General features: G+C 48.2%; 11 protein-coding genes across 11 annotated transcripts; 5 read left to right on the plus strand and 6 right to left on the minus strand.

Moving 5' to 3' along the window:
* Positions 1-360: 360 nt before the first annotated feature.
* Positions 361-874, minus strand: N7466_006309 (uncharacterized protein; the record flags this gene model as incomplete). Its single annotated transcript, XM_057165706.1, has 3 exons — positions 361-576; positions 630-690; positions 780-874. The coding sequence occupies 3 exons, from the start codon at positions 872-874 to the stop codon at positions 361-363; spliced, it is 372 nt and encodes a 123-aa protein (XP_057021305.1).
* Positions 875-2334: 1460 nt separating this feature from the next.
* On the minus strand, positions 2335-3433 carry N7466_006310 (SMP-30/gluconolactonase/LRE family protein; the record flags this gene model as incomplete). The annotated part of the gene is made up of 3 exons (XM_057165707.1): positions 2335-2599; positions 2665-2797; positions 2860-3433. 3 exons carry the CDS (start codon positions 3431-3433, stop codon positions 2335-2337), a joined length of 972 nt encoding a protein of 323 aa, XP_057021306.1.
* A 412-nt stretch (positions 3434-3845) lies between these two features.
* On the plus strand, positions 3846-5010 carry N7466_006311 (SDR family NAD(P)-dependent oxidoreductase; the record flags this gene model as incomplete). The annotated part of the gene is made up of 4 exons (XM_057165708.1): positions 3846-4223; positions 4287-4756; positions 4847-4895; positions 4960-5010. 4 exons carry the CDS (start codon positions 3846-3848, stop codon positions 5008-5010), a joined length of 948 nt encoding a protein of 315 aa, XP_057021307.1.
* A 344-nt stretch (positions 5011-5354) lies between these two features.
* On the plus strand, positions 5355-6461 carry N7466_006312 (Gfo/Idh/MocA family protein; the record flags this gene model as incomplete). The annotated part of the gene is made up of 1 exon (XM_057165709.1): positions 5355-6461. The coding sequence occupies one exon, from the start codon at positions 5355-5357 to the stop codon at positions 6459-6461; it is 1107 nt and encodes a 368-aa protein (XP_057021308.1).
* Positions 6462-6532: 71 nt separating this feature from the next.
* On the minus strand, positions 6533-8440 carry N7466_006313 (uncharacterized protein; the record flags this gene model as incomplete). The annotated part of the gene is made up of 1 exon (XM_057165710.1): positions 6533-8440. The coding sequence occupies one exon, from the start codon at positions 8438-8440 to the stop codon at positions 6533-6535; it is 1908 nt and encodes a 635-aa protein (XP_057021309.1).
* Positions 8441-8851: 411 nt separating this feature from the next.
* N7466_006314 (uncharacterized protein) lies at positions 8852-10475 on the plus strand (the record flags this gene model as incomplete). The annotated part of the gene is made up of 4 exons (XM_057165711.1): positions 8852-9006; positions 9062-9430; positions 9485-9765; positions 9835-10475. The coding sequence occupies 4 exons, from the start codon at positions 8852-8854 to the stop codon at positions 10473-10475; spliced, it is 1446 nt and encodes a 481-aa protein (XP_057021310.1).
* Positions 10476-11900: 1425 nt separating this feature from the next.
* Positions 11901-14036, plus strand: N7466_006315 (uncharacterized protein; the record flags this gene model as incomplete). The annotated part of the gene is made up of 4 exons (XM_057165712.1): positions 11901-11903; positions 11960-12571; positions 12632-12763; positions 12831-14036. 4 exons carry the CDS (start codon positions 11901-11903, stop codon positions 14034-14036), a joined length of 1953 nt encoding a protein of 650 aa, XP_057021311.1.
* Positions 14037-14208: 172 nt separating this feature from the next.
* On the minus strand, positions 14209-15240 carry N7466_006316 (uncharacterized protein; the record flags this gene model as incomplete). Its single annotated transcript, XM_057165713.1, has 1 exon — positions 14209-15240. One exon carries the CDS (start codon positions 15238-15240, stop codon positions 14209-14211), a length of 1032 nt encoding a protein of 343 aa, XP_057021312.1.
* Positions 15241-15614: 374 nt separating this feature from the next.
* Positions 15615-16659, minus strand: N7466_006317 (uncharacterized protein; the record flags this gene model as incomplete). Its single annotated transcript, XM_057165714.1, has 2 exons — positions 15615-15981; positions 16052-16659. The coding sequence occupies 2 exons, from the start codon at positions 16657-16659 to the stop codon at positions 15615-15617; spliced, it is 975 nt and encodes a 324-aa protein (XP_057021313.1).
* Positions 16660-16887: 228 nt separating this feature from the next.
* On the plus strand, positions 16888-19691 carry N7466_006318 (ankyrin repeat domain-containing protein; the record flags this gene model as incomplete). Its single annotated transcript, XM_057165715.1, has 2 exons — positions 16888-17938; positions 17998-19691. 2 exons carry the CDS (start codon positions 16888-16890, stop codon positions 19689-19691), a joined length of 2745 nt encoding a protein of 914 aa, XP_057021314.1.
* Positions 19692-20161: 470 nt separating this feature from the next.
* N7466_006319 (P-loop containing nucleoside triphosphate hydrolase protein) lies at positions 20162-25095 on the minus strand (the record flags this gene model as incomplete). The annotated part of the gene is made up of 12 exons (XM_057165716.1): positions 20162-20393; positions 20447-20821; positions 20879-20962; positions 21016-21949; positions 22002-22337; positions 22391-22553; positions 22610-23313; positions 23361-23594; positions 23653-23932; positions 23982-24208; positions 24263-24791; positions 24871-25095. 12 exons carry the CDS (start codon positions 25093-25095, stop codon positions 20162-20164), a joined length of 4323 nt encoding a protein of 1440 aa, XP_057021315.1.
* Positions 25096-26079: the final 984 nt, after the last annotated feature.

Consider the following 26079-nt stretch of genomic DNA (forward strand, 5'->3'; position numbering starts at 1 on the left):
TATACCTATAATGCTATATTTATGTATCAATTACAGCGCTTCTCATGTTTCTCCAAGTATATTGTCACAACAACTCGTTTTGAGGAAAGAGAGGCAGAGATCCTAGTCATATAAACTATTATCAAGTCCCCTCTCAAGTCTATTCTCAAGTTCATTCTCAAGTCTATTCAAAAGTGATCCGTATTTGGATCAAATCCCTTAAGATATTCCTATATGTATGTGATAAATACAATCGGGCGGGAAAGATGGCAGTGCGGTCAGAAGTTTAAATTAGGATGTGTCGTTGGGGTGAGAGCTATCGGCCGCCGCAGGTAGGCGGATTTAATTCTGTAAGCCGTGTCGAAACAGCCGGACCACCAATCAAGCCTTGCCGGCAGCACCGGAGGTCCTGATCTCATAGCCAGGAGGAGGAACGAGAAACCGGACGCCAGCTTTAGCAGCTCCAGCAGCATTCGCAAGGTGAGACAAAGACAGTGCTTGTTCTGGTGGGAGTTGCCCGCCGATGAAGTGAAGAGGGAGTGGGAGTAAGGGCTCAGGGTCCTCGAGGGCTTTGACAGTAAGCGGGTTAGCATAAATCTGAAACCCTTTCTTCTAAGTTTCAAACAGGTTTCCTACCACGACCCATCAACAGCTATTTCGACCACAGTCTCTTCCTGTTCCATCGTCCATGCTTTCTTCTCCACTGCTCTTCTATTCCCCACTGGATGGGGTCTTGGTTGCTACATTAACTCATGGTTAGTATTCTCATACTGCAACTGGTTCATCCTAAGCAAGCTTACCGCTGCAGCGCTTTAGATTCCCATTTCTTCGCCACAAGATAGGCTCCCACAGCGACCAACGCAAGAAGAACAACGACCCCGAGCACAATCAACATGATTATCAGCCCTTCTAGCCATTCTGGCTGGGATTTCGTAACCACCCATGTGGATGTTGAACCGGGCCCGATGTCAGTGGTTGTGTTGACAACCGAAGTACCCCCCGTAGGGGCCGCAGGCAGAGGCAGAGGAGGTAAGATAGGTAAAGGCATTGGGAAATTTTTGGTCATTTAGAAAATGACATGAAGAGTTCAGAATGTGTCGGATCCTCAGTGAGGATCTGGGAAAACGAATTGAAATGAGGAGGAGGAGAAGAATCAATGTAGTGGTATTATTCATCACTACTAAGCGGGATAAAGAGGGGGAGAAGGAAGGAAGGAAGAGAGAAGCTCTCACTTCCTGGACTAAATACCAACCCTAAGCCTATCAAGAAATCGACACAAGACCCACACGCGCTGGAGCATGCCCAGGAGCGGAAAATTTGACCAGAGGGTCCTATGGTTCACCTCTCCTAACAGAATGTATTTATATTTTATGAAGTTGGGGGGACCTCACATTTGTCTACTAGTATATTTACGACATCTGGATTTTAGCATGCCTTCCAATTCTATACTTAGCAGGATTAGAAGGTACAAAGTCACCTTTTCGCGGCTGATGAGGTCAAGATTATATTATGCGATTGATTACTGAAATATAATCCCTTCTCAAGTCCCTTCTGAGGTCCCTTCTGAGATCCCTTCTGAAGTCCCGTCTCAAGTCCCGTCTCAAGTCCCTTCTCACATCTATTCTCAAGTCTATTCCCAAGTCTATTCTAAAAGTGACCTGTATTCAGATCAAATCCCTTAAGATGTTCATATATGTGATAAATACAATACGGGTGGTAAATAGGGCAGTGAAATTAGAAATTGAAATCGGGTTATGGCAGTAGGGTAGCGGTTATCGGCCGCCGTAAGTGGCCCACATATCGCTTCGTGTCCTCCTTGGTACTGACCCACCAGAACTCCTTTGTAGCCATGAACTTTCTCATGTTCCTGGCTTATAGTATCATGGTACTAAAGATCATAGTGTAAGGGATGAAAGGGTATGATATGCTGTTCTATAATGAAAGGCGTAAGTGAGTATGTATATCAATCGGGGTGATATAATGAAGGACTCGGAGATATGAGATAAAAGAGAGTAACCTTTAGAGATTAGAATTGAGAAATGAGAAATGGATTGAGAATTGAATAGTGAGAGAGAAGTGTGAAAGGGAGGAGAAGAGAAATGATGAGAGGTTGCTGAAGGAAAGGAGGGAAAAAGAGAAATGGAGACATCTGGAAGAAGACAGAAAGTGAATACAATAGGGAGGCTCCAACACTACTTTATTTATAATCTTTTGTTGTAAACTGAGAAGATGACTTTAGGCTATAATTCTACAGAAGTGATGCACTAGACCTCATTCTGCTGTCTCTTGTCATAGTCACAATATGGTGAATTTGGGGATTTTGAACAATTTGCATCTCATTTATAAAACTTAACACTATCCTGCGAACTCAAATTTTGGAAATCCCACAGCACCCTGAGGATGATACTTGAACATATGCCCGCCCTCATCATTTGGATCTGGGTTTGGAGTCCGATCCTTTCCACTCGCCATGAAGATGATATCGTGATTCTTTCCTCCCCATGTCGTGCAGGCTGGATTCTTCGCTGTTACCACAATATCTTTCAGGTGTTCACCCTCTGGACTGAAGACCATGATACGATGCGACGCAAATACAGCAATCCACAAATTTCCCTCGGTGCTAAAAGTCAGTTGTTAGCCAGCAAATCCCGCTACACAGCTGAGTTAAGCGAATAAGATACTTACTCGACAACCATCCCATCCGGCTCGCCATACGACGAACGCCGATCAACAAGAAGACGTTTATTCGAGATGTCACCCGTCTCCAAGTCGAAGTCAAACGCAAAGACCATCATCGCGACCGAATCGTTGAAATACACTACATTCGTCAGCAAGAACGACTTCATCTCACATTTCACCACAGAACAGACAAGTACTCACTCGTCTTATTATCAGGACTCCACGCAAGCCCATTCCCACAAACAATCCCATCCGGAATCATAAGATGCAAGCTTCCATCCGGATCATACCTCCACAGCCGACCTCTCGGCGTCCCATAACTAGCCGGCAGCTGATTCGGCCCGAAAGCCATCGCCCGCTTATCGATCTCAGCCAGCCAGAACCGGCCCTTAGCGTCAATGCCGCCGTCGTTGAAACGGAGCTCTTCCCTTTGATCGGTGGGGATGATCTCCTTGACGACTTCAAACTTGCCAGTTGCCTCATCGAGGAAACATACGCCTTGGTAGTACGCGGCGATGTAACTGCCAGGTTGGTCCTTGCGGAAGAAAGCGACCGTCACGCTGTCTTCCAAGTCGAGAACTTTGGCCTCTCCGATCGCGTCGCCGGTTTCAGGGTCTACTTTCAGAATGAAGAACTTGGGTGGCTCGGATAGACAATCTACCCAGTGGAGGGTTGAGTCGCTTGCTCGGTAGATTGGGCCTTCGCCCAGGACCATTTGTTCGGAACAATGGTACCAGGGCGCGCCGCCGTCGATTGATTCAAGTGGTTCGGGCATTTTGGTTTATGTTTCTATTTGGGAAAGTTCAAACTCAGAATTTTTGTTCATATTTAATGTTTTTATGGTCTTTAGGTTATATCCTGTTTGTTAACTCTTGGCCTGCCCTTTGGCGAAGAGTAAAATCGCACGCTTTCTTCATCCCCGCATATCCCGCATATCCCACGCATCCCACGTACCAGGCACCTTCATGGATAAGAAAGCCGTCCATGGTAATTCCCCGCATTACAATCAACCCCACCCACGCATGTCGGCTAATCGCAGCTTATCAGTTCCCCCAAGAGAGCGGGGAATCAAGTCTGTGATAGCGCCATGGCCAAACGAACCTGCTGCCAAAGTCGACTTTGTGATGAACACTGATTCACCAAAATAAGTCTCTTCGGTTTCGGAAAAACACCAGCAGTTCATCGTCATGTCCAAAGTCTTCTTCATCACGGGCGCTGGGAGCGGCATTGGACGTGTCCTGGCTCGCGAACTTCTGCTGAAAGGATACCGCGTGTTCTTAACAGATTACAATCAAGCTTTCTTGGAAGACACTTGCACCGCACATCTACCATCCGTTCTGCCCAGCGACAAGCATGAAAATTTCCGCTGGTCCGCGATGGACGTCAGCGATGGGGAGCAAGTTACCAAGGCAATTGCAAGTTGTGCTGAAGGGTTTGGAGGCATTGATGTCCTTGTAAATAGTACGACTTTCGCTTTCCTCCTGTACTCTTTGCGAACTGCCAACGTGCCTCGGCCAGATCTCCAGCTAACATTTCACCTTCTCGATACAGATGCAGGAATCAACGTACGTACGCACAGCATTCGCAATGCTACACCTTCTTCGCGCGCAAAGCTGAATTCCTTCTAGAGCCAATACATGCGCGCCGGGACCAGAATGGACCAAGTGCCTACATCCGATTTCGAGCGAATCCTCTCCGTGAATCTAGTCGGCACATACCGCGTTTCCCAGGCAGCCATCTCTCACCTCGAGAAATCACCCGGCGGCGGTGTAATCATCAACATGTCCAGCTGCCGGGCCACACAACAGAGCAAGCACGGCGAGGCGTATGCGGCTTCGAAGGCTGGAATCGAGGGTCTGAGCATGGCCATGTCGGTAAGTCTGGGGCCAAAAATCCGCGTGCATGTGGTCAGTCCGGGGATGGTGGATGTACGGTGCGAGCGAAACGGGGATTTGCTGCCGGATGTGGAGACGATTCGGGGTGATTTGAGCCGGGATTTCCAGAGCGAGTATGCGCCGGCTTGGGGGGCGGGTAAAAGTGATGCGATGAGCGAGGCACATCCTGTTGGCAGGATTGGGAGGGGGGAGGATATTGCGCGGTATGTTTTTGCTTCTCACATGATAAAGTGTGGTTCCGACTTGAAGTGGGTTTGAATGTTTGCTGATCTTGAGTTTACTGGGAGGAATAGGTGGGTGGAATTTTTGGGCGTTTTGGAAAGTGGATTTACAACAGGAGGGGTATGTATTTTCAACATTCAAATGTATGGGTATTCTGGGATCGTTCAATGCTGACCTGGTGTAGACATATTTGGTTGATGGAGGTTATTCTAAAGTTTTGTCTTACCCTACCTAGTAGGATTTTGATAGTATGGCCAACTATAGGAATTGAAAATAGAGACAGTTTCCATCAATATCACAGAGATAATTTTGTTCATGAATTTATGCAATAATCTACTGTGGATCACACTACCCACTACTGCCCAGGTGTTTGACTTGAAATCCATCATGTCTCGATTGGAACCCGCTGGGGGTCATTTACGTGGGGGGGCGGGGGCGCCCGGCGCGCCCGCCATTGCAGGTATTAATAAAGGGTCCAGCCCCAACACTCGCATATGTGTAAATGAGCTTGTAAACCATCAATTCAACGCATTCTCCTCTTATCTTGCTAATTAGTACCATACACCCTTCTCAAACATCATGGCGACAGCTAGAGTGATCATGCTAGGTACCAACCATCCACACATTTTCCACCGATATAAATATCTGCAACAATCCCCCACCATAACACTACTCGGTTACTACGAAAGCGACGAGGAAGTCGCACAGCGCATGCAAGAACACGCAGGGTGCCCACGCTTCACAAATGCCTCCACCCTGTTATCTCTACCATACGACGCCGCAATCATCCACGGCCGCGATCACGAAAACGCCGCATACATTCGAATGGCCCTGAACAGCGGAGCAAAGGGCATATTCGTCGAGAAGCCCGGAGTCGCACAGCCCGCAGAATTCTACCAACTAGAAGCCGACATCCGCCAGCGCGGAGGCAGCGTCGTGTTCGAAGTCGGCTGGGAGCTGCACTACCTGGAAACCGTGGAATTTGCGCGAAAAGTTCTGCGCGAAGCTCTGCTTGGCTACATCACGGGCGCGCGGTTCCACGGCGGTTGTCCAGGGGGCGCGGGGGCAGAGCCTTGGCAATCTGATCCACGGAACATCGGCGGGTTCTTCTATAGTCTTGGAGGCCATGTGGTGGAGATTGCGGTGGATCTTTTTGGACTGCCGGTGCAGGTTGTTAGTTCGATTCGGAAATTGCCGGCGCAGGCTCCTCATCGGGGGTTCTCGTGGGTGCCGGGTGTTTTTGAGGAGCGGGAGTTGAATCCGTTGCATGCGATTGGGACGCTGGTTCATGAGGATTTGGCGTCGGCGATTCTGGAGTATGAGGGTTTTAATGTGCATTTGGACTTTTCGGCGTGGGAGGGGTGCAGGTATTTGAAGGATTGGAGCGTGGAGGTTTATGGTGTTGAGGGTTCGTTGCGGCTGAATGTTGATGGGCCGGGAAGCTGTTTGTTGTTGAAGGAGAAAAAGGGAGACTGGGAGATAGGCAGAAATGAGCTGTTTTCGGAGAAGGAGGTAAATTTGGCTGCTGCGTTTGAGAAGCAGATGGATTGCTTTTTCCAGAGAGTTGGGAGCGAGGGGGCTACGGATGGGGAATATTGCGATGAGGTGGTGGTACTTAAGTTACTCAAGCTTTACAAGGCCTTGTATGAGTCGGCTCAGACTCGACAGTGGGTTTCTTTGCAATGAGGCCTCTTGTGAGGCATGAAATTCATCCATTGAAGATGATAGAGCGGCAATTGCCAATCCTTTAACACCAGTCAATAATATATCTCGGAATTGAGAAGCCAATAGGGATCCTCGACATTGCTTCCTGTCCAGCAGTCCACTGTGCACATAGAAATCCATGACTCGAGAGGAACAGTAAAATTATTCAGACTTTGGCCACTCTCCGCCAGTGCCACGACAATAGTAGCTTCGGTCGTCAGGGATGGTAAACGAACCGCCACGTTGTATATTCCAGAATTGGTCATCTCAGAACACCCGGTATACGCGTCGCAGGGATCTGTGTTGACAAGTTGAAGATACGCGCCCGAGGGCTGTAATAAAGTGATTTCCATGGAAATATCGTCCTGGGTTAAAGTCGCCGTGCGATTATCACTGCCAAGCGTGACCACCGCAGAGGTATGCCAACTCGCCGCAATATCGACTGCGCTCGAAGCAACGATCTCATCGCGGACTATAAGTTGTGAATCGTCCAGAATTGCGACCCCACGCAGGACGCTGGTTGTGACGTTCGAATATGCGTCGGTAAGGTTTGCTATGCCAAAGCGACTGGATGAATCGAAGCTCCCAGCCCAAAGAAGAGAGTTGTTTGACGAGGGAATCTGGTTTGCAAAGTGCAGTGCAACCTGGGCCTCATTCGAGATACTGAGGGTGTTAGCACCTTCTGAGCGACAGCGGTAATATGTCCAACGCTGCGGCCCAACAAAGTAGTTCGTGAGGCTGTAGCTGTCGGATCCGAGGAGCTCAGCCCATCGGTACCCCTTGTAGTCTACTACAAAGGAGCCGGCGTCCAAGTGACCATGCGACCGGCCGTTAAATCCGCCCATGAAGCCAAAGAACCAGCCATCGGAGTTACTCCATGAGGTGCGGTAGGTCATTCCCGCAACATTTTCGAACTGTGCGTAGCGAGATATATCGGGGAGGACATTGGTAGTGTTCAGCGTGGAATCGTAGAAAAGGAATGCTTGGAATGTCGCTGCTTCGGCAGTTGTGAATCTTGATAGCATTCCCTGTAACCATCCGGCTTGATTGAACTTTGTGGCCCAATAGCCGACACTCCATAGACTGTTTGCGTTCGAGAAGGTCCACGCCCCGTCAGCCCAGCTGAATCCTCCCGCTTGTCCGTATCCATAAGTTAGCCATTCTCCCAGGTTATCAAGTCCTGGGAGTTGTGAGATTCCCAAATCGTTTCCAAGTGCGCTATCTAGAGATCCCATCGTTAAACCTAGGAAGATACCGGCGTATGTTCCGTAAGAATAGCCCTCGATCCAGCCACCATCTGGAGCGTACTGCTGCAGAGATACGTTCAATTTAGGAAGACAGAAGTCGACGATTTCCTCTGCAAGAGTGGTATTGACGTCTCCTATAGCTAGAGTGCCAATAATCAAGCAGCCATTCGTCACCTGTGCCCAGTTGTTGGTATGCTCACTCCATGAATTGATAGAGGAGTTAAGAGCTGGCACGAAAGCCTTCTCGGATATTGCGGCTTCAATAGTCTCACGCTGGGCCGCAGTGAGAGTATCATAGACCCAGTCGTACCCCAAAGAGACCGTCATTGTTATATCTGCCGTATTCAAGAAGTCCGATGGATCCCAATCAGACAGAGCGGCAATGGTCAGGATTGTATCTGTGACCCAATCCGAATAGGCAGTATCATTTGTCAATCTGTATGTGCCTGCTACGGCACCGAGGTTCATTCGGATGGTACTGGACCAGGAGCTTGATGAGGTCAGCGACACCGGTGTCGCGATGGCAGTGTTTGCTGTTGTCTGGAGAGAACTGAGTAATCCCCGATAGTAGACATCTGTGTCATTCCATGACAGCACAGATTGGACACGTTCATCGGTAAACATCAACCGTGGGTGGGAGGGAAGGGCAGAGAAGTCAATTGTGGCGACGGCGATTGAGGCAAACGCCATTACGACGCCGTTACTGAGAAACATGTTGCCGAAGCTCCACGAAAATACTGAAGTAATGATGACAAGAACTGCCTTGTAGATATTATCTGGCCATAGCTGGGGATTCCCCTTTCATTATCTACGATTTTGACATCCTTATTCCCGACACCTGAACTTTAACCACTGGTTGTTTCATCCCGCATAACCCACAGAGGAGAGTCTGAGAACATGATCTGAAGAAAGTGATATCTTCTATCGGCGGTAGAAGATTCGTCGTATCTGGTCTCTGATAACCTATCTACATCCCGTAAATTGCGTGGGATATTGGTGTCTGAGCGTCCCCCCGGGAAAGCGGAGAAACTGTAGTATATAGAGAGATTGGGGTAGCGGGAAGCATTGACGTTTCATCCACCGCAAACACCTCCTTCACTACCTAACCCCAAAACCTTATTGGAGATGGACACTCAAGTTTCCAAGAAAAGTGACACTCGCGATGATGCCATCGAAGACGAGGGTCTGGGCGAAAGCAGTTCTTTCTCCTCCAAGATTTGCTTCACTCGGTACAATGCGCCATTCTGGCAGATCGTGATCGTCAGTGTGGTTGCCTTTGGGTGAGACCTATTTCAATCATTCGCCAATGATGACTATGCTAATTTTTTCACGCAGTTGTCCTGGAATGTACAATGCGCTCTCTGGAATTGGAGGTGGTGGTCAGCTAGACACCACTACGACAGCCAAGGGCCACATTGCCCTGGCCTCTGTCAGCGCCTTTGGAAACATCTTTATCGCTCCTATTGTGACCAATATTCTGGGCCCAAAATGGACAATCTTCATTGGAGGACTTCCCTACGTGCTCTACGCTGGGTCCTTGCTGGCATATAATCACATTGCAAGCCAGGCTTTTGTCATCGCGGCCAGCGGTATCCTGGGAATGGGAGCCTCGCTGCTTTGGATTGCACAGGGCTCTATAATGACTGGATACCCCTTGCCACAGCAACAGGGAAGAATGATCGGAGTCTTCTGGATTATCTTCAAGTAAGTTCTAGGATATTTTTCGGACTGCTCAAGATGCTAATTTGAGGTCCTCAGCTTGGGTGGATTCCTCGGCTCCATGATCTCTTTCGGGTTGAACTTCAACTCTAAGAGCGGCACAGTCTCTGATTCCACTTACATTGCATTTATCTGCATTATGGCCTTTGGCTGTCTATCTTCACTCGCTTTACTGAAGCCTTACAATGTTATTCGCGAAGATAACTCTCGTGCTTCCGTTGCGAAGAAGCCCAGCGTCCGGGATGAATTCATTGGCTTGCTGAAAGTCCTCCGCGACTGGAGAGTGGTTTCCCTCGTACCATTCTGGATGGCTGCCAATTGTAAGTTTTACTTGTCTTTACCACGGACCTGTCTTTAACAAAAACACCAAACTCTAACAAATTATCTAGACGCTTATAACTACCAGCAAAACACCTATAACGCAAAGCTATTCACCCTTCGCACCCGCAGTTTCAACGGTGCGATGTACTGGCTAGCCCAAATGGTTTCCAGCTATCTATTCGGCCTGTTTCTTGACAATCCATACATGAACCGCCGTCAGCGCGGCATGTGGGGATTTGGAATCAATGCCGTTATCTCCATGGTGGTGTGGGGTGGTGGCTTGGCCGCTCAGCTCAAGCGAGCCCCCAACAGCGATTACTACGCGCTCAACGAGATGGATTTGATTACTTCCGGAGGCAAATACGCCGGTCCGTTTTTGCTGTACTTCTTCTACGGCAGCTTTGATGCTATCTGGCAGACACTTGTTTACTGGACGATCGGTTATCTATCTCACGAATCCCCGGAGCAGGCGGCGCGCTATGTGGGGGCGTTTAAGTGTGCGGAGGCAGTGGGCAGTGCGATTGCGTCCAAGGTCAATTCTCAAAAGACGAACTACAATATCGAGTTCGCTGTTGATTGGGCGTTTATCGCACTAGCCCTGGTCTGGTCGATTCCGTTCGTTTTGTCGATTAAAGATGCTCCCCCGCACGAGGGGCAGGAAACAGTCTATGTCGAGGGCGATAAGGGGGATATGGTCAGGAACGAATAGTGATGTCCACTCTCAGGGATCCGGAGCTGGTTTTTTCTCCTCACCGTCCAAGTTGGGCTTGGGCAGACCTGTATTTACCGCGGCCCGTGGGCAAGTCATGGGGTTAATATATTTAAATGTTTACAATTCAGAAATCTATCACACATACAGTGACGTATAAGTTTCCACAAGAAGAATTGCAAGTTCACAGAATCTGCCTCCATGATTCTTACGTGTGATTAAAATCTATAGTGATTATTTTGCGCGAATGTGCAAAATAGAGCTTTTGATACGGAAAAGTGAACAAAACAGAAATTTGACGATAAGGAAGCTGAAATAATCAATACATTGCCCGCGGATGCGGTGTATGACTGGAATGCGCGTTTGGCCAAGTTACGCCAATACGCCAATACGCCAATACGTTGTAATACAGGAATTACACGCGCGTTTCCTACGCATGTGAGCCAGATCGCGTAATGAAACAAAATGATGAAAAAAAGACAGAACGAATTTCATCAGCCTGTCAACTATACAAGCATGACCATTGATTAAGTGGAGTTCTAAGAGCACGCCAAATGTTTGGCTTAAGAGTACAAAAACAATCTCGTGTGCGGACGTCGAGACGAAAAACCCTCCTTAAAACGCGCGCTGCCTTACAAATTGTTCGAGCGCTGTCCACCGCCGCTGTGGTATTATCAGAGCGAGGCGTTGTAACAAACAAGCTTCACTTTCCCCCCTCAGCAAACAACTCCTAGCTTTATCTCAAAATGTCCCTTCATTGGTGGGAATATCTTATCGTATCAGCCAATGAGATACTGCATAGTTTCTTGGCGTTCCTCTAACAAAGCATGGACATCGCTTAACAGTCTTTGGCGTCCAGATTGGCACTTATCCATTGGGTGGCCCGTATCGGCCGCCACAAGGGAGTAAAAAGAGGGGAACCCTTGCTACTCCACGTAACTTTCGGGTGCAGCTGCCGATTTACTTTTACCCAATCGTGCGAGCCATTGCCGGGATGCTGTCTAATCTCAGCCGAAGAAAGACCTTTCCAAGTCACTGCATGTTTTCAATAAAAAAATTGCAAGGATCTGGACATGTCAACTCCACGGACACGAAGCCGGCGGTCCTTCAGCTGCAAGGAACCGGGGTGTGGGAGGACATTCATTCGCCAGGAGCACCTCCAACGGCACCGACTGAACCGTAAGCAATATTTTAGTCTCTGATCAAGCTGGGCTTGGCGGGAATATCTGACTTGACGATCACGGCACTTATTTTTTGTGATAGACCAACCGGCCGAGATATTCTCCTGTGATCTATGTCCCAAGTCGTTTGTGCGGCAGGATCTATATCGGAGGCATAAATTGCGCCATGAGAGAGGCATGTTTTATCGAAGCTCAGGGGGAGTTGTCCATCCCTCATCATCCACGTTATCTTCTACACTAGAAGATGGTGCGCTAAAGCCTCAACTGACCGAGGCTCCGCATGGTCAAGTACTGCAAATACAGAATGTCAAAGATGATTTTCGCGACGACAGCGTTCCTCCAGAAAAGAATATGTCGCATCCAAATAAAGCCAGTGACCTGAACTCTGTCTGGGCAGGTTATGCTCAGGTCCCTAATTTCCCGGATGGGTTGGATTGGTTCTTTGAACCATTCCAAGAGACCGACGAACTTGTTGATCCCTTCGTACAACAGTACCAACCTGACCTGTCTAATATCATTCAAATGCCCACTCCACACGACTCTGACTGGCAAGGTGATTCGGTGCCTCCTGCAGACATGGAAGATGTGAATGCACTCATGGACACTAACATAGACTATGAAACTGATTGGACCTTTGCCCGATCGATTCTCATCGATTCCCTTAGCCAGCTCGATATAAGCGTTTTGCAATCTGCCTTTTTCGAGGTCGACAATTTGAAAAACTTCCTGGATCTCTATCTCAAGCACTATCATCCACATTTCCCCATAGTTCACCACCCGACATTATCCGTGATCGCCTGCCAGCCCCTACTTCTCATTGCAATATTGAATTTGGGGTCTGCGATGAGCACGGATGAGACGCTTTTCCACCTGGGACAGAAAATTCATCACTCTTTGAGGTTGATCATCCTCAATGTACGCTGCCCATTCATACCAATGCATATATCACATCACTAATCTTGTATTCACTTCTAGAGCGGACACTTTGAGCCTCCAATCTCCCTCTGGTGCCTTCAAGCCCTTCTTCTAGTCCAAGCTTACGGCAAAATGATATCTTCCCGAAAGAATTATGAGATGGCGCATATCTTCCACGGCACGATCATAACTGTTGGTTTGCACTCATTCCATTTCCCACCATGATATAAATATAACGAGGCTAACGATCCCACCTCAGATGATGAAAAGAGGAAGCATTTATCTCACAGCCTCTACAGCGCAGCCGTCTGACCTGAACGAGCTCCCCGAAGCCAGCTGGCGTCGCTGGATCAGCAGAGAATCGTGGCGACGAACTGCATTCTTTGCCTTTGTCATGGATGCCCAGCACGCCTGCGTATTCGGACACTCGCCCGTTCTCTCCGTCATCGACATGCGGATTGCGCTCCCCTGCCTTGAATCATTATGGGAATGTACCTCGGCAGAGACATGGCAGGGGATGAACCAGCCCGAACCAAGCGCACCACACTTCCTGCCAACACTCAAGTCTCTACTTCGAGAGAACGTAGTCCCAGCGTACTGCAGCGAATATGCACGCTTCGTGCTGCTGCACGGACTTATGAGCCTACAAACCCATCTTCAAGCCGGGACACGCTTGACGCTTGGGATCGAAATGGGCAGATCAAGCGCGACGACAAGAGTCCAGGAACTCATTCAACACTGCGGGTCGGAAAACAGCGGGGGTGGCAGCGTCGATGGCATTCCCGCTTGGGCAGACACGATCGACGCGGCATTAGATACCTGGTCCACGTCCCTTTTCTCTCTCCAACCATCACTCTGTCTTGAAGCAGCTCGCCCGCTCCACCGCGTTGCCCAAATAACGTTGCATGTGAGCTTGCTCGATATCCACACGGTTGCCGTAGACCCGCTTTTACCACCTGATCTCCCACAGCAAAGTTCAGCATTCACGACTTCCCTCGCCAACAGCAAAACTGCCAAGGCCCTGGTACGTTTACGGCGCTGGGCATGCACCGATTCCGCACGCAGTGCTTGTCGGTACGCGCTCATATTGGTCAAGGAGACCATGTTCAGCGGGCGGCGATACTTAGCCCGCGAAGATAACGTTGCGCCACGGCCGTGGTGTCTCTATATTGCTGTATTGACGCTCTGGGTGTATGGCCTTGTTACGGCAGGCCCGGCATCGGACGGCGACATGATCCCTGGCGCAGAAGAATATATGATTCGAATGACCCGTGCGATGAACCAGGCTGGTGCGGCGAAGAGTCATGTTGGGGGGACGAAGCAGATCGCTGGCTTGATCCGTGCTATGAGGGATGCTTTGATGGGATGTCGGTGGGAGTTACTCCAAGAGGCTCATTTAGTGCTTCGGAGGTTGGGGGGAGAGACGGTTGCTAGCCCTGGGGATGATAAGAAGACTCTTATTTGATGGGGGGCAAGGCTTAATGCCGCAGGTGTTATGATACGTACTAGGACGGATATTTGGCAGATAGTTTCAGCTACATAGTTGGCATTATTCATTATTGCTACATGTTTGGGCCATCTCACCCACACCATTCTTTTGTCAAATGGTTCTCCTCAGATTAGAGCATGCGCCCATTTTATGATCGAATGTCGTCTTCTAGGACAGGATCTTCCGGCCAGATGACAGGCAGACCAGCACCAGATCGCTTCATCAGGGCCATCTTTTTCCATGTCCAGAAGTACTTTTTTCGATCTTTCCAACTGAACACAGATCTATCACACTGAAACGTCAAGGGTGCTAAGCGCTCTGCTAGGTTAAAGCTCTGATAAACAGTACCTTCAACAAGGATCTGAATATCACCAATATGCTCGTACAAAACCCCACCATAATAAAGCTCGTGATACTCCATACGCAGCAGCCGGTCTATCTCGCCAGACAGATGCGAAGCCACCCATTTCGGCCGGGGCATCACGCCCGCAAGATCATGCCCAGGCTGAAGCGGGCGGCGCATTAAATGCTCGCAAAGCCACCGCCAATGATCCTGACTTCTTAACTCCGGCGAAGCTAACCGGTACGTCTCATCCGGATGAGCCGTGACGTCGATGACCAGAGTATCCATGAAGAATTTGCGACTTTCTTTGTCCGCTTTCGCCTTCACCTGATGGCTAAGAGGTCCATGGATTAAGAAACGCTCCAACAAAGCGTAGAAACACCATTTCAGGATATAAGGGCCGGTGTCGGTGCGGTGTGCGTGGGCTTTCTTCCGATCTAGACAGTGTCCGAAGATGCGGAGATTCATTCGCACCTCGCCCAGGTGGGTCCGGAGAGCGGGCACTAAAAGCCAGGTGGGCCAGAGCTCGAATTCATCGATCGCCATCACGTCCAGGCGGTAGGGTATGCGGGATTTTCTGCGCATGATGGATATGGTTTCGTCGTGGATCTGGTGGTTCAGGAGTAGTAAGCGGATGTGAGGTATTTCTCTACTGTCGTCGGCCTTGTAGAACACGTTTTGCGGGCCAATTTTCTCGGATTGGTAGTGTACATCTTGCAGGGATATGCGATCTTCTCGGCCACTCCATGGTCCTGGTGGGGGCGTTAGGGGCGCAAGAAGGACGTATTCGAAGATGAGCGTCCGTATCTCCGGTGGGAGATCAAGAAGGCGAGACATGATCTGTTCAATGTTATGATTCTAACCCTGAAAGTGGAAAGCATGTCAGGGACGCGACTGAGGACGGAAAGTTTGCGTTTCAATAAATATATGGTCAGCGGTCTGTGAAGGTGTTGTTGATGATGGAGGGGTAGCTACTACGGTGTACCATTATCGCGTTGCTAGGCCGCACTAAATCTTGATCGTCCTGTGTTTACCATTCGCCAAATCTGGGTGATTTGTCAGCTCATGGTCCCCAGATCACATGACCTTTTTGATTGGATTTCATCGATTACTAGTTTCGATCTTAGTAGCTTCCTCTCCTTTAAACAACTCCTCGGAAAAACAAGAGTTCACAGAATGTCACAATGAAATCTGATGAAGAAACAGGAAAGCTAATGCATTGCCTGTATTATTCCTGTCACCGATTGAATGAGCCCAAACAATAAACCCAAAAACAAGGCTATCACCGCAATCCAAAATGTATACCTCTGGTTAGGCTTCCGTTTATCGAGTATCCACTGCCGCAAAGTCGTTGGCTCTGTTCGGTCATATTCGTTGCGAAGCTCTAACAGCTGACGGCCCCAGAAAGTAAAATCTGCAACGTCACGGGATGTCGCAGGCAGTTGGCCCATTTCTAGGTCAATCACTGATTTTCGATGGGCTTTGCGGATCCAGCGCTGGCATTTGAGGTTGGAACTAGGAATCAGCAGCGATAATGTGCGTGCGGTCTCTTCCAGGAAACCTGATGGTAAGATGGGGCTGGAAAGAGGTCAAAACATCAGACATATAGAACCTTGGAAGTGTGTCTTGTCTGGGGCAGCGGTCATACCGATCATTGCTATGCCTATAGAGGTCCAAGAAAGAAGATAGGTGAAAGATCTTGAGTTCCTTGTGTTCGTCCTCCAAACTCAATGAAAGATGATCCTCAAGACGTTCTGTCCAACTGATTTGGAATCCACCAACTTTCCTCAGGTTGTCGATATTAAACGTCAACAAAAAAGACGGCGCCTCGGACGGCCCTGATGACTTTCGGAAAATCGACTGGATGTATTGCTCTAGCGTTTGCTTATCATCCCAGTCCTCGATGGAGAGAAAGAGCCATAGTTTGACTGCAACTTCAATGGCACGTATAGCAGGCCCCAAGTGAACGTAGGTCGTCTCGACGGCCTGAATGAGTTCCGGCCTTGTATAATTCACCTTGGCTTTGATAAAGCCGGTGAAATCTATGAGCTCTTCATTTTTATGCAGCTTAAGTTGATAACACTCAATGAAAACAAGCTGACCATAGTAATAATCCAACAAAGCATCAGAGGGTTCGGGGGCATATTTATCTTGCGGCAAATTCCATAGTGCAGGAAGTAAGCTTTCCAAGTTCTTCCTTGCACTGGGGACCTGTTTGACAACAGTAGTCGAAGACGTAAAGTCTGCGCTTGGCATATTTGCTCTACAAGGTGCGAAAGTAGTAGGCAAGATGAAGGGAAGCTGCAGATCTCAATACAGCTGGGCTCTGCGTGGTGACATGTGATTCGGGCGTAAGCACGATACGTGGGTTTTTTTGTCTACTGGTAGTTTCTTACCCCGCCCTGCCAAGGCTGTTACGCGGGTCAGATTCAACTCCCGGGGCCTGCCAACTGAGTGACAGGCAGGCATAGGTCCAAAATCAAGATGAGAACCGTTCTGCAGACTCGGATGGGTCGCGTCTTCGACCGGGAGATAAGCATCGCCAAGCCAACATTCTGGGAGAGTTTGACCGCGGAAGAACGACGAGATTCCGTCGATCAACAACGATCCTGGGGCTTCAAACAGCAATCGGCCTGGAATCCAGCCGGTCGGGCCTTGGAAGAATGGAACAATTCCATCTACCCGAATTTGCTAAGGCCGCTCTTCAAAGAGAATACTGCCGCATTATTTCGCGGTGCTAAGAAGCAATGCCACTATAATATCACTTGCTGGATGATCGGAGATGAGTGGCAGTCATCCCACCCGGCAGCAATAGTCCTTTCTGGTGACCCCAGAGTCTCCAAAAACGGCGTGAAATTGATTGTGAGGCATGGTCAGTTGCTCAAGTTTGGATATCGTGTTTACCAGTATGAGAGCAATATCCTACCCAGCATGACCACCTTGTTGATGGATGAGCTTCAGATGACTGCCTGCCTCTGTGGAATGCCGTTTGCTGTTGGTGAATCGAATGGTGGATCCTCGCGAAAGGCAAGGCTAGGAGGCGTTGTCATGCTAGGCGATGAACCTTTTGCTCTTACCGTACTTCATCCCTTCATTAAGGATCGTCAAACTAATGATTCCGATAACGACGATACCTCCAACTCGAGCGATGGTGATGGAGATGTTTCCGGTGCAGAAATGAACTTACATTCCCAGGATTCTGCGTTGGATGCAGACATGATCTACGTACCAAACTCTGAGTCGCACGGAAGAGACCTGGGTGCCATTCTCCACGACTCAAGTTATTTCTCGTTTAATATGGATTGGGCTCTCGTGAAAATAAATAAGACGCCTGATGTATTAATTGTTAATTTCGCCACCCTTGACGACAAAACTGTCGTTCCATCTAAAGTTTCAACAGTCTTCCCGCGGGGTCCGGTCTGGGCAATAGTGAAATCCCAGGCACCAATATCAACCACAGTCTCCCCTGCCATACAAGGGCTATTCATACCTAATTGTGGACTCCAGGATGCATGGGCATCTGATATGAAGCCAAGTGAGCATTGGTACCATCCTTCATGGGAACCATCAAGTTGACGTCTGTCTTGTGTCAAGGTCGTGGAGATTCCGGCACCTGGGTCATAGATCCTGAGACTGAATCAATATTTGGTATCATTGTGGCTGGGTCAGAACTCACTGAGACTTCATACATATTACCCGCACAGAATGTCTTTAGTGAAATATGGGAGCGCTTTCCGGATATGCAATTCCCGTTGTCGGGGGATGCACACACACTTCTCCGCGCAATCCAGCTCAATATGCCCGAGATTGCCAAGCTAGCTATAGACAAAAGCACCTCATTTGATCTGAATTTCTCTTACATGGACGACTGGAATGCATTGGCATTGGCGTCTGCCAAGGGTCTCGCTGGACTGGTTTCCTCTTTACTCCATGCTGGAGCTGACCCCAATCTCGCACGCTCCCCATCGAATTCAGGCCCCTTACATCTAGCGACGGAGGGGGGGTTCTTGCAAGTCATGCAAATACTGTTGGATTTCGGCGTGAATGCGAACTCGAGAAGTTTGTCCCAAGGACTGACACCGTTGCATATTGCATCAAAGAAAGGCCACGAAGACGCTGTGAAACTATTGCTTAAATACGGCGCAGATTTGGAACTCGTTCCCGATGCGGACTTAGCAAGGCGCGCTGAACTTGGTGTAGCCAGAGAGCTGCTTTTCGCCTATAAAAAGCATCCAAACATATCGTTGATCTCCGCAGCTCAGAGCAAATGTGAGCTGGTGATCCGCTCATTTCTTGGCAAAGAGGAAGATCCAAATCAATCGTCATATCTTTCGATGGCTGCAAAATTCGATAAAAGCGTTCAACTAGTTCTGTACTTTGGAACATGTCAAGCCCTCACCCTGGCTGACTTAGCTGAATCGAGTTTTGAGACGGCGTTCTTACACTTCGACTACAAAACACAAGATCCGACTTCAGCATTGGACTCGGCTGCCTGGGCAGAATACAAGATGGCCATTCGACGGATCTTGAACCATGACGCGAGCCCGGGGCTACCAATAGATGCGACAGCATGGTCGTCATTTGAGACAGCTCTTTGTTTACTTTTTGGGCACTTTGCACGCCCAAGTGATGCAGTAAAGTCCGCAACACGGGAAAAATACGTTAATGCTGTCCAATTGCTCCTCGACCATGTGGCTCCTGGTCCTTCCACAGAGTCCGAGATAACAATTCAATCAATAATTCAGCAACTTTTGGATAGAGAGGCGAATACAAGTCCAGGTTCATCCAAATTGAGTGAGTCTGACGACCAGGAACTTGATAAGCGATCTCAGCAGAAGGGAGCAGACCCAGATTTGAATAACGTTCATGGTACCAATCAATATGAATCTGCCAAGGATTCCGGAAAGTTTGAGATCATTGAACGGTCACATAGATACCCCCAACATTTGATGGATTTCAAGTTAGAAAGAACGCCAGAAAGCAAAGCAGAGGAGCAATTTACCACCCTACATGGTCAACTGCCCCGGGAGCAATCAAATCTAGGCGATAACGTGCCGAACTCAATGCGCCAAACTTCATCTGTGATGGCCGGCGAAAAGTCATCGCAGGCTAGACCTCCCATCTTACGACCTTACAACTTCCAATCACGGTCGGATAGCGAAGAATCCATACTGAGCGATAGTTCAGTGAAATATGTGCAAGAGAAGCAAACGCCCGATTTCGATGCTATGGGTGATCCGGTTGACCCCAAGGGGAAGCGCAGAAGAAGAGAACGCCAGGTCCGGTGAAATATATCATGCGAATCTGGTTTCACGAGCATCTCGACCGTCTTTACCTCAGTGAGGAGGAAAAGCATAGGTTTATGATTCAGACGGACATATTATTGAGTCAGACAACAGCGCATTGCCGTGTCATGGTGGCGGAAATAGGGCAAACATTCTTTGTGAAAGATTAACAATGTCTGGAGCTCTAGCCGCCAAGGTTTTTGCTCTGCGCAATGAAATTGGATATGTAAGCAGTGATGGTCGTGAATTTGCGACATCTGGAGGAAGTCACCCACGATTCCCGTTATCAAATTGGATATGTTACCACAACAGTGAGACACAAATTCCATCAATATGAGACAGTACCAGTATTACTAGTCCTTCTATCCTAACACATGATTGAAAACAGTTACACAGAGAGTTTGCCTTCAATGTTCAATGACCTTTGAAAGAAGATTTGAACGAAAAGGGTTTATTTATATGAAAATAAGTGTTCATCGTGATGCTTGATCGCAGAAACTATTGTACAGAGACTTGAACGCCGATTCCCCCATCGACAAGAGAGCTTTAGGCCTATCAAACTCGACGACTCTACCCTTGTCCATAACCGCGATTTTATCATATTCCAGAATGGTGTCCAGTTTGTGTACGATGGCAATGACAGTCTTGTCTTTGAAATGCTTGCGAATGACGCTCTGCATGAGTTTCTCGCTTTCCAAGTCCACGCTATGGCCTGATTAGTGACTGCTTGATGAGATCGAGCCTGTATAGCCATTTACCTGCTTGTGGCCTCATCCATGATCACGATCTGGCTAGATTTGCACATAGCCCGCGCGAGACATAATAACTGCTGCTGTCCATGCGAGAGCAGCTCTTCCGACATCTCTATGTCAAGCCCTCCTTTCGATTCGATGTGAGACCAGAGGTTGGTTTCTTGAAGAACATGAATGATTTTCTCGTCCGATACATCTTGTTGAGGATTTATATTCAGCCGAACACTGCCGTGGAGGAAGAAGGCCTGCTGGGGAATCGTGTTCAATGAAGATCGAATAAGGGATCTTGAAAGAAGTGCTATGTTGACACCATCAATGAGGATACTGCCACTGTCAATTTCAAGAGTCCGGAGAGTTGTCGAGATGAGAGATGATTTCCCGCTAGAAAGGAATTAGTCTCGGAACTCTATAGAGACGTTTGAAAGACAGCTCGCTAACCTTCCTGTTCGACCGCAGATTGCGATCTTCTCTCCTGGTGCAACCTTCAAGTTGATCCATTCTAGGACCGGCGACGAAGAGGTCCTGCAATACGTTAGTTTCCAGCCTCCCGATGAATTGAAATCCATGGAACATACTCATAAGAAGCTGTCATATTGATAAACTCCACCTCCCCTCGTACTGGCCATGAGCTTGGGACAGACTGAACCTCAGTATCCAGGTCCTCGGTCTTGGCCTCACGTACATATGAGCGGATACGAGAAACAGCCCCAATCGAGGTCTCAAGTCCAGTCCACGAGGAAATCAGCGATTGTAGAGTAGAGCTAAAATTCACAATGTTGAACAATGCAATGCCAAGAAGGCCGAATGATGAGTTCCCTCTCAAAGAAAGCGCAATCGCAATGACCATGACGGCGATCGCAGCGACGATCAAATCAAGAACCAGATTGAGCCAGCGCTGGATGCAGAAGAGCATATAGAATGGTCGCTGGGAATTATCCAGGGCAAATCGGCTCAGACGACGATACTCTTCCGTCCATCCATAAGCACGAATACTGGAAAGGCCACTCAAAGTCTCCAGAAAATGAGAGAATAGCGGAGCTTTCATCTCAATATCTAGCAGACGGACTTGACGAGATGTTTGAATATAGAATCTTGCCACGTAGTAGACTGTGATGATGCAGATGGGTATTACTGCTGCCGTGGCGTACGATGAGCCGAAGAAAACTAGGAAACCTTCCACGAGACAGCTCAGAGCCTGATCCATTGCCAATTCAAAAGCCGCTGGGAGCTCTTCGTCAATTAGCTCCAGATCCTGGGTGAACCTGTTGGTTGTAGTTCCGATGTCTGTAGATGTTAAAAAAGAGGTGGTGGCACTCATCGTTGTACCCAGAAGGATTTCATGAAATTTGCGAGCCGTCTTGGGGATAACGAGGATGTCGAAGACGAAGATCGAGCAGAAGACGGCGAAAAGAGTTAGGAATCCCACAGCAGCATAGCCACCCAGCCAGTACGGAATATCGGCATTCGGATGGTTTTCGTTGGCACGAGTCCACCATTGAAGCCAAATTTCTGAAAGCTGGTCAGTTCGGGAAAGGAAGCTGAAAGTATCAGGACAACTTACGTGGAATTGTAGACCCGGCAATGAAAAACACGGAGCATGCGACCGCTAGAAATAGCAATCGGTACCCCATGACCTCGAAGTAGTACAAGTAGACTGTCCAATCGCCTGTTCTTCGACTGAAATGATCGGTTTCTTCACCCTGCAACTTTAACTCTTGCAGCTGCTCATCATCAAATGCAAAATCTGGCTCCCTGTTTGTGTTAACCTGCTCTGGCTGGCTGTCAACAATAGCAGTATAATCCTTATTGGCCATAAAATCCTTTGATGATATTTGCTGGGCGATCTGACCTTGCCTATTCAGCGAGATAACGCAGTCAGAGTAGGCAATGTGGTGTACTGTGATGCTGTTAGTGGGTTTATTTTCTAGCAAGAAAAAGGTAAGAACCAACTGGAGTTTGTAGCGAGAATAACAGTTTGGCCGAGCTCCTTCACAATGCCACGGGCTCCAAAAACAGCATCTAGAACGAGCTTTTCCGTCTCACGATCTAGCCCTGTCAAGACATCATCCAGGATCAAAACAGGTTCTCTCGAATAGAGCGCTCGAGAAAGTGCCTGGAGGTGTCAATTTCTGCTGGAAATCAAAACCGCTAGCTTTGTTGTATACTTACCACACGCATTTGTTGCCCGCCGCTAAGCCTCGATCCACGAACACCAACTTTGGTCTGATCTCTCGCTGGGAGTTGTTGTAGGTCAAATTCTAATGCGCAGGCGTGAATGACACGATCGTACCAAGATTTATCCCACGGAGAGGACCCAACAATATTCTCCTGAACAGTTCCAAATTTGACCCATGGAGACTGGCTACAATATGCAGCAGTTCTGTATGATGTGAACACCTGACCAGAGCACTCTTGGACTTCACCGAGCAGAACCTTGAGGAGAGTTGACTTTCCACAGCCCACTGGGCCGATTATCATAGTCGTATTGCCTTGTTTGATATCGAAATTCAGGCCCTTGAGGATAGGCTGGTCGTCGATTGCCCATGCAGCAGATAAATGGGAAGCCTTCACACACAATTTCCCCTCACTCTCATTCGTGTCAAGAAGTATCTCTTCTTCTTTAGGTAGCTCTAAACGATGGTCTTCTCGTTCAGTTTCGTTCAAGTACTTCTGGATTCTTTGAAAACAGTTGACGACCGTCATCAAATCTTCCGTTCCATAGACAATCGAGACGATCGGTGCATCAAGAAGAGAGAAAAGAGTCAATGCCGCAAATGCAGTTCCGTTAGTCAAGGTGGGTCCATCATTTGCCTTCGCAAGGATAATATAGAGTCCAAAGCTGACTACTGGAGCCAGCGCGTCAGAGATGTAAGCTGCGAGCAGGTTAGCTGGACTCTTCGACCTGCAACGCTTTACCCACAAATCGTGTTATTGATGACTCGAATGACTCGCATCCTCTGCGACGCTCCAATCTCATCTGTTCTCAGCTTCCGGAGGCTGCTGGCAACTATATCTGTCAAGCCTGTCATCTTGACATTTTTCATGACGCCGAGGACCTTGGAAGTCACGGAAACACGCTTTTCGACGTATTCTAGCCATACCCCTTGGGCATTAGCCCTCGCCATAGAGACAGGCAATCCAGCAACCAAACAAGCTGTAGCTCTTATGTCAGAGGAAAAATGATAGCACCAAATTGGAAAGCGAAGACGTACCGATAACGAGCACTGTAGGAGCGATAGTAGCCACACCAAGAAGTCGCGCCAAGAAAATAAGAGCGAGCACGACCTCGGCGAAATTGGAGTACACTTCATGCATGTCGAGAAGACCATCTCCGATGCGTTCCATGTCTGTGCTCATCAGAGTAACTGCCGATGCATCTGAAGCAGCGGATGTGCCCATACGGAGCGTTTTATCGAAGATCATGCTCACCAAGCTTCCTCTTACCATCGCAATAACCCTGTATACCTTGGAGCGGTAGACATTGTGTGTAACCTGTTTGGATGGTGAGTGGCAGGTTGATGAACGGGTTGATGAAACATACTGCAATTCCCACGTAGACGATAGCATATGCTGCGACAAGGCCACGAGCGTAGTTCGATGAATTAACGTCTTCAGGCTCGGTCATGAAGTCCAGCACCCTTTGGACAAGGAATGGTTGTGCGAACAAGAAGCCGGTGAATGCCATACGTGGCAGGATGCCACCAAGGAATTCCCATTTATAATGTTTCATAAAGGTCCATAGCAAAGCGTTGCGGCGGTATTTGTTGGCTATTGAAAAGTCAAATGGCTTGACACGATATGGGCAAAGATGCTAGATCTGACCTTTGTTCCATTTGTCAAGTAGAGTCTCAGGATTCGAGGCTCCTTTAATATCGTCATCAAGAATAGGGAGGTTGTCGACAGTTAAGGTGGTTTTCGAACCCTTCCACAACAGGCCGCCCACCCACAAGGACAAACTGCGATTGAAGATTCCACTCGTGGCTTCAATAGCACATCCAGAGAATGGCTTCTTCAACAGGAATCTCTTTTCTGTAGCCTCGAGGATAACAACAGCAAGTCTGGAAAGCAAGGAAATAGCAAATATGATAACCACAGTCCGATTATCCGGCAAGAAAGAGAGAGTTCGAAGACGCGGCAGGTCAAGAATCAGAGAAAATGCATGAAAGAGGCATAGGGTGTTGGAGGGACGTAGTGAGCAAAAATGCTCCAAGTGTGACAAGTACAGACAAAAAAGCGACACCACTACCGAAACGAAAGCTACTGGCACAGTTGCTCTTGTCGTGGGGGTGGATGGTTGACACCAGAAAATTAGTAGTATAAACTGAAAGGCTATGTGAAGGAATGAAACTGTCTAGATTCTTTTTAAAAAAATGAAACTGTTAAAGCAGACTCTTGTCGAGGGACTGGGAGAACGTGTGGACTTATCAGACCTCTTTCGTGAAATAGAACCATGAACAGTTGACCTTCACTGAAACATTGCGAAGGTTGCACAGCCGTATCACAACAATAGGCCAGGCAATTAAAAGAGGCAGGAATGTGAGAACTGTCTCCTCGAACAAAAGAGTGAAATCAAAGCCATGGCGACACGAAGAGTCCACAAATGGGCCGAAGACATCTTCGTGAGAAACAGCACACGGTAGGTTCGGGTCCTTCATAATTGTGAATGTAAGTGCATACCAGGTGAACCAATGCAATGCTTATTGTGCCCTCGACTCTACGCGTAGCTCTTTATAAGCAGCGGCTCAAAAGACGGGGGAATGGGGCCGTTGTGAAATAGCGAGCGCTGATTCGTCGGTGCCCGACTGCGGGTCAGCAACTGGGGATTACGCGTTCTGATTGGATAAGAACGTGTCGATCCTGCCAAAACAGGTTAGCCTTTACTCCTACTGACTCTTATTGAGTCAAACTTGAGAATGTGGGAGCCTTGACACGCTGCTGTGGACTCCAGTGGTTACGAGCGCATGTTAGTAACCACGTTCTATATAGCCAACGATCCATGGTGCTTGCATATCCCACGCATACCGCTCAAAGCCTACGGTGGATAGTTAGGGAGTGTTCAATGATACCAAATTTCAGGCTAAATTACACACCGCGTTTATCACTGCCCTTGGTAATTTTGTAAATATCGAAAACGCTCGAAAAACATGCATATATCTTAACAAACTCAATCAACCGCCAGCACCAGTGAGGGCTTGCCTTGAGTGGTAGCCCGGTGACTTGAAGCCGTAGCTTGTGCAGATTGGCGCGTGGTGATATGTAGGTAATTGGTGTCTTTCGGTTTTCGTATTTTGCCTTTGTTTTACTCGAATCTCAGTATTTTATTCCATAGCAACCCTTCTGAACCATGGAATCAATATCTTATAATATGTATGCACATGTGGTGCCCAGAGCCTCAAATTTGAACATTCTAATATCCAATTTGCAGGTTTCAACCTCCTGGATTATGCAAGATCTGATAATTTATATAAGGGGAATAGCTTCAAAGTAGCACAGCCTCATACACTGTAGTAATGAGCTCTATCACTATTGAGATAACACGCTGTACAGCAATACTGACATCAGAAGCTTTTAATATGGCGATTCCTGCATTTCTATCACCTGAGACCCGCCGTATCAGTAATTTACTGCGACCGAGCCTT

The sequence above is a fragment of the Penicillium verhagenii genome (assembly GCF_028828195.1).
Source record: "Penicillium verhagenii strain IBT 33310 chromosome Unknown utg000006l_segment0_segment0, whole genome shotgun sequence".
In the NCBI taxonomy this organism is placed as follows: domain Eukaryota; kingdom Fungi; phylum Ascomycota; class Eurotiomycetes; order Eurotiales; family Aspergillaceae; genus Penicillium; species Penicillium verhagenii.